We start from the raw sequence: 7,126 nt of genomic DNA on the forward strand, positions 1-7,126 counted from the left end.
ATACGCCTGAGGCTGCGGTCCCGGAAGCCGTCAAAACTGATGATAGGCTTGAAGATGAACTCGCTGATGACTTGTGCTGCGCAATCTGCCTGGTAGGTGGAACAACTCCGAGGCAGTATTAACATGTATGCTGGTTTCCCTCAGCTGAGCTCACTGGTTCTGTAGAATTTCGTTATAAGTGTACAGAAACCAATAAGAATTTTCTCAAATTTCCTCAGAATTTTCACATGCAGTTGACCGTGTGCATTTTCCCCTCTCCCACACTGGTCTTTGTCGATGTCTATATAGGATACGATGAGCGACCCCGTTACAGTTGAAGGCTGCCAGCATTCCTTCTGTGGGGAGTGTCTCAATGCTTGGCTTCAGAAGAGCGATCGATGCCCTATTTGTTGTTCTCTGGTCACTACAACATCATGTGAGAACCTTGCACTCGCATTTGAGGGTTGCTGTTGATTTTTGATTTCTTTTCAGAATTACCAAGCATGCTCAGAGATCAGAAATAGTCTCATCTGTGCTGCAACAGTCTTATTTCTCTTCGTGAGTTATTGCGTTATGATAGTTGTTTGTGCGGGAGTATCGGCAGGATGCTCTCCAATATTAGAAAGAGTTGATTTGCATGAGAAAAGACATGACGTTGATACTGACACGCACGATCGGAGCGCAAACTGACGATGATGAAATCGGGGGTTGTTCTCTATGTACTTGTGAAAACTGATAAGGGATTTCTGTGACAAATCGCAATGAATTGTTATAATACTGGTATTCATGCACTGCCAATACCCGAGTGCTGTTGCTGGTGGTACCGTTCTCTCGTTCACGAGCTCATACACTGAAGTAGACACAAAAGGAAAACGTCGAGGACTCGGTTTTGAGAGTAGGAAAGGAGAAAATATATATCCTCTTTTAGACGCTAGTATATCTTCGCGAAGGTGGTCATGAACTATCCGAGTTGAATAATAGGGAGTCATCAGATCACGATCACGGAGAAGGGAGTGTCAATGTATGATGTGTGAATCTCATAGGGTGACCGCATGTTTTTAATGCCACGAAAATGAAGGATCTATCACGTTCACGAGGGTGAGATGTTCGAACGCGAAATCGAAAGTCGTTATTTTGCGATAAATGAGGTTTTTGAGAGGAACCGAAAGTTGTTCACGGATTAGGTGTGTTAGTTTCACAACTTCGCACATCGCCATTTGTTTGGTGGTTTTATTCCTGGATTAAATATTAAGTGGTGTAGAAAATTCAGCAATGGAAGGAAGAAATGCTCACATGTTTTCTCATCGAAAAACACCGAAGAATCTAAGGCTCTGATGCTTACATCTAAGCTGTCACTACGAGAAGTCCAATCACTAGACTAACCGAGGCCGTAATAGATATGCTACGAATTGCTCCCCATGGTTCACTGATCTACCCCGACGAGCACAACTTCAGTAGCAGACAAGAACAGAGATGATATCACACGTTAGTCATGTCGATCGAAAGTAATCATCTCGAATCTCTCAATCCGCCGTCTCAAACTGCGAACTGATTCCGCAGCAGCATGCAGCTCTCGATCAATGCTCGCCCCATGCGTCCACAGTAGGGGCTCATTCTCTATATGCAACTCGGCTCGCAATCTTCGTTCCAAGAGGAGCTCCTGGAATGGATATTCAACACTCCTCAACTCCATCAATGAGAAATGCATAATTGTCATGCACTCGAGAGTAATCAGAAATACATCACAAGAGTTCTGAAAACGCGATGATGCACCAGAATTCTTCTAACACGACCTTATCGGTGTGCATGCTCAAGCGAACGCAGGGAAGCAATGAACCATACGATTCCTCATGTTTGGAAGTAGCCTCAACACGCCGAGAGAGTAACAGAATGACCCACGAGAGATCGGCCAGTTTGGCTTTCGATGTGGTCAGCCGAGCCGTCCACCATGTCCTCGAGGAGCACTACCTGACGCAAAAGCCCCGCCGTTTACTCATTGCCAGTGTGAGCTTACAAGGGCTTGGAGTTTCTCTATTCTATGGCGAAGCGTGACAAGAGCTCGTTGTTGTCTATACGATATTGCTCGGGCTCTCTCGATTCTGGTCATAACCTACTACATGTGGCTGAATGCACCAGTGGTTGAATGCTGTGATCACTACGCTCAGTGCGGACTACTCTTAGTTACACTTGGTGCACTTGTAGTATTACTACAGTGTACAGCACTACAGTGTGTAGTACACGGTAACGCTTCTTGTTATGAGAGCGTGTAGGCTAGTTTCTTTCATAGAACTTCTATAGCGTTGAACCAACAATATGGGAGTTCGATAAAATTATGGTGGAATGCTTAGAGCTTCATCGTAGTGAATATCTTACGGACCATTGTGAGTCTTCTATCCTACGAAATACTTACACTGGATGAGCCCGAATCTTTCAACCGCCACAGAGGGACGAAATCGATAGAGTTCGATGAGGTTTCGGACATTTCCAGATGGGCTACTGTGGTGTACTGTAAAGATGCTCGGCTCGTGTGGTAACTTTTCGTGCAAGCTTTTCATACCGCTCGTTCGCCAACACGCCTCGACGAAACTTGACTCAACTCAACCCTCGCAGAGATGAGAAAGGAAATGTTCTGAGTTCATGCGAAACCATCTCACAAGTCATGATCTAGAGAAGAGCATTGAAAAATCACCGCTCTTTTTATGTGGAAGGGAGAAGTCCAATCATAAAAAAAGAGTGCTCATACAACCGTAGAGAATCGGACGGCACCCCTGTTGAGGGTAATTAAAAGAAGCACCTAGGTACATAAATGACTAGCAGCGAGCAGAATAGCAATCTCAGCTAGAGCTCCCCTGCGGACGTATAATCATCCAAAGAGCACCTCTGGTGAACACCTTAATTTTCTTGGACAAAGCATCACAGCATAAAACTGCTACAGATGGTAGCAACAAACACGGAAAGCAACCCGGTAACAATCCGATTTGAACTTCGTCTTTTCATGTTCCATACCAGATTTTCGTCAATTCGCGATTGGGTAGCTACCACTAATGCCCTTCTGAGGGCACCCCGGGAGATCCGCAGGGGCTCTTATTTACCTTTTCTGAATCATCATCCCCGAATCATCGCTACTCCGGTCGATTACGGTGAGACACAGATCTATTTAGGTTCTCAAAGGTATGCCAGCGAGTGGGCATCCAGGTGGGCCCAACTTCCTCCCTAAACCCGATATGCACGGATGGAAAGAAAAGACAGTTTCGTGCTGGGAATGCATTCACACACGAGCAGAGGCGCTTACAATGCTGCTCTAGGACCGATGATTCTCCGGGCAAGGCAGTAAGGACTACTCGTAAGGCGATCGGAACACCTCCCCAAGCCGTACTAGCAGGTGTAAGGGTTCTCAAGAACCTCACAGGTATGCTGTCATCAGCGACACCAATCGCTGCGGCAAAGGGAATCCGGCCGGACCTATGCTGCATCTTGTCAAAGTCAACCTAAGATACCCTTCACTGCGAATAAATGAAGCGTTGAGGAAGTGCAAGTAAGTGCAAGATAGGCAAGATGTCTATCGAAAATTCATATTCCATCATCGTGCTACTGTTGTTGCCATGGTAACGTTTCAAGGCCTTTCGAAAACAGATTTGTCAACAGAGGGAGAGGACTCAGATAGTGCTGTGGGTGAGAAACCCCGATCTCGGATTAAATTACCCCCATTGGGGGAGTACAAATACGGTCGAGTGAAGCCTTCTTTGCTCGGCTTTCGAACAGCCTCGGGATTCACTGGTGGGATCGTCGGGCATAAGATGTCCGAGGCCCTCACCAAAGTGGTTGAGTCCGATCCACGCTTTATGGAAACTGTCGTTGTATTCACACAAAAGTTAATAGCATGTAAGTGTCGGGGGAGAAGGGGGGTGGGGGAACTCACTTGAAATCAGGTTCGAGTTTCCAACGAGGTGCGCCCAAAGCTGAGCGCACGAAGAACCTTACATTGAATCTACTCACGGACATGTTGTGGGCGGTGCTGGTCTGCGTATGGGACAGCGAGTCGATCGATTGGCGGCGACGGGAAGCCGCCGGTCCTAACGAGGGTCATAAAAGGGCAATGCATGTGTCGGAGTCCGCGCCCTTTCTACCTACAATGCCAGTGGAGGGAGAAAGTGTGGAGGAGAGAGCAAAGCCGACGAGGAGCTACGCGTATGTGCCTGAGGAGCCTTCTGGTCAACAAGGAGGAAGTGTGAGGAAGGATCTAGGCAAGGCCCCACGGGGGGACGCTGGTGGCCAAGGTAGCGGGATGAGGAGGAGTGTTTCCTTCGCGAAAAAAACCGGTGTTGTGGAGACTCGATCGACGCCGTCGGCGGCCAAAGCCACCGCAGCATCAGATGCCCCTATAGCCCCGAGAAGGAGCATCTCCTATGCCTCTGCACTACCAGCGGAGTTTATGGACTCTAGTGGAGGTTTGAAAATGGGATCCCAAGCTAACGAGGCTTCAATCGAGAAGCAATTGACGGCTAAGATGGTGAGCTGGCCTCAGTACAACCATCCGATGCCGCCTCTTCTTCATTCCTCCCAAGGACTATTATATTCAGCGATCGTTCTTTCCTTGGCTTGGGCGTTAATGTTATCAACAGAATGACGTTTACTTTTACAAGTGTTGTGGTAACATATCCCCTCTTGCTACACTAGGTAGCTCCGAGAACTGTTTGACCCGACGAGTCTCTATATTGGTATTAGATTGAGAATGAGCTCTGATGTCGATACTATGCTCAGTAGTCGCTCTTCCCCTTTATAAATCGGCGTTGTTATCATATGTGTAGCTTCATTCGGTCATTCGTAGATATATTTGAGAAATCAGTACTGGACGGAGATAACGGAGTTGCGAGACAAGATGAGGAATATGGCGCCTTACATGATGGATGCAGTGAATGAATGCTTGTTCAACGAGGAGCCTAGATACACGGTAATAAACACCCACCGTGGGGCTCGAACCCACGACCACAAGGTTAAGAGCCTTGCGCTCTACCGACTGAGCTAGACGGGCTTGTTGGTGAATATAGCATGGTGTATTTTAGTTCGAACCAGACGAGTTCATGGCGGAGCACCAGTTGGAATACGTCGAAGCTGTGATTCGCGAGAAGACAAAGTTGGTGGCCACAAAATGTTCCGCTGCGGCAAAGCTCCAAATCGACAAGACGGTGAAGCTCCTGCAAGAGGCTCGAGCCAACTTGATTCGAGTTCAAAAGAAGGTGGCGGATCTCGAGGCCACCAACGAGGCTTTGGAGAAGAAGGTCGATATTCTAAGGAATCAACTTAAGCAGAGTAAACCTCTTTGCTGCTGGATTTGTAGAGCATTACTCACAGGTCAGCGGCAGACGGGCACGTCGAGAGGCGGCGGGTCTTCATCGGGGACGGGAGGGGGTACGTCGTCGTCGTCCACGGAAGAGAAGGAAGAGATGGATATGGGAGAGAGGCTGATTGAGGCTGAGGACCGGATAGCGGAGCTTCAGTTGATGATTAATCGACTAGAGCAGGAGAGGTTCTTGGCAGAGGGAGATGCGGAGGCGCTGATGATGGCGAAGAGTGGTATGGATGCCATGGGAGCTCAGGTAAAACAAGTCGAGTTGGGCTGGGTTACGATAGAAACACACTCTTACTATATATGATTGAAAACATTGGAGTTTCACCCGTGACAGGGAAAAGCATATTTTACAAACTACTGCATATCACCGCGAATATCAGGTTTTTCACACATAGTACTACGGCACTTCTCGTAAAACGGGTGAACTTCCATTGTTGCAAATAGCATATAATGGAAAAACAATATAGCAAATATATCAAATAGCTTATTATAAGTAATATACGTTATTTACTAGTGATTACTAGTGACATGAATAGTATTAGGAATGATATTACACACTTTGAAGTATGAGGATAGGAACATATCCGTTGAAATAGCAGTGTGGTAATACCTAGTGTAGAGCGATTTGATCGATTGTTATGATAGTAAGAATGCTTATCAGGAGGAAACGGCCAGAGTTGCGCGACTCGAGGAGGAGTTGGAAGAAGCTCGAGCGGAGGCAGCTAGGTGGAAGCAGGCGTTCGAAACGAGTGATTTCAAGCTGAATGTTGCTACGCAGGATTTAGGTGAGTTGAAATGCCCTGACTGGGGATCGAACCTGCGTGATGGCAGATGCTCTGCAGAGGAAGTTCGATACTGGTGTGGGTGGGCTGGAAGGTCATTGTAAAGATCTTGAAAGTGAGCTGGCTGCGACTAGACGAGCTCTTGAGGAGGTAGCCTGGGTGGGAAATACAGATTAGGTCTACTGAGATTCAACTGCGTCCTCTTCATGATCACTGGTTGTCAGGCTAATGAGGCTTCGGCGAAACGAATAGAAGCGGCCATGAAGTCGTTGCAAGCCGCCAATGGTGAGCTCCAAAGGCAACTAGCTGAAACCAAGAAGGAGAAGGAGATATGGGAGAGGAAGGCTGAGGTGGCCGAGAGAGAGGCGGAGGCTGCTAGGGAGGCGGCGCTAGAGAATAGGGCGAGAGAGTAATAATGGAGGAGGGCGGGATCGAACTTGGGATCTTCTTCATAGAAGTCGGCAGCTCCCCCATTAAGCCGGAATTGTTGCTTTAATTGAGGAGGGGCTCTTTCGTCGTTGTGAAGTGTAGAATTCAAACTCTCAGATTAGAATGTTCAATTGAAACCTCATACTTCGTTCGGTCAAGCAGCCGAAGAAAAGCCACCATTTTTCCCATCGTTGGGTTATTTCCAGGCCATCTGCTGTTCCGATCGCCGAGTCTGCTGGGGGAGGCGGGAGGGAGGCTGAGAAGATCAAACAGCTCGAGAGGGAGTTAGCAGTAATGGTGTTAGTATGGCGTTGGAAATATTGTGTATTCCAGCGGTCTGTGGAGAAGTTGAAGACAGTTCAAGAAAAGCAGGGGGAAGGAGAGTCGGTGAGTATTAGGGAAGAATGCGAGGAGTGGAGGGAACGTGCGGAACGGGCTGAGGCAGAGTTGGAGAAATTACGGTCAGTTTTGGCGGAAAACGAAGTCGAGATGGGTGAAGCAAGGGAAGCGGCGTTGAGGAAATCCAAAGGGAGCGCAAGATGAGCAAGATTTGCATCAGATTGGTAGAGAGATTTTACCCGAGGGG

The 7,126-nt window shown here is 47.7% G+C and overlaps 1 protein-coding gene and 1 non-coding gene across 2 annotated transcripts in view; one reads left to right on the top strand and one right to left on the bottom strand.

Moving 5' to 3' along the window:
* Nucleotides 1–4,111: 4,111 nt before the first annotated feature.
* Pmar_PMAR017782 (M protein, serotype 24 precursor, putative) overlaps nt 4,112–7,126 on the top strand; it is a gene marked incomplete at both ends in the record, with an annotated part of 3,817 nt that continues 802 nt past the window's right edge. Inside the window, 9 exons of the mRNA XM_002776862.1 lie at nt 4,112–4,489; nt 4,808–4,930; nt 5,043–5,289; nt 5,332–5,576; nt 5,991–6,114; nt 6,161–6,261; nt 6,336–6,520; nt 6,747–6,831; nt 6,874–7,001. Of these exons, the coding sequence (XP_002776908.1) occupies nt 4,112–4,489; nt 4,808–4,930; nt 5,043–5,289; nt 5,332–5,576; nt 5,991–6,114; nt 6,161–6,261; nt 6,336–6,520; nt 6,747–6,831; nt 6,874–7,001 (1,616 nt within the window). The remainder of the gene's footprint in view (nt 4,490–4,807; nt 4,931–5,042; nt 5,290–5,331; nt 5,577–5,990; nt 6,115–6,160; nt 6,262–6,335; nt 6,521–6,746; nt 6,832–6,873; nt 7,002–7,126) is intronic.
* Pmar_PMAR017783 lies at nt 4,939–5,011 on the bottom strand. The gene has a single exon. It is a non-coding gene; the product is annotated as a tRNA-Lys (tRNA).

This window comes from Perkinsus marinus (genome assembly GCF_000006405.1).
Source record: "Perkinsus marinus ATCC 50983 genomic scaffold scf_1104296953018, whole genome shotgun sequence".
NCBI lineage: Eukaryota > Perkinsozoa > Perkinsida > Perkinsidae > Perkinsus > Perkinsus marinus.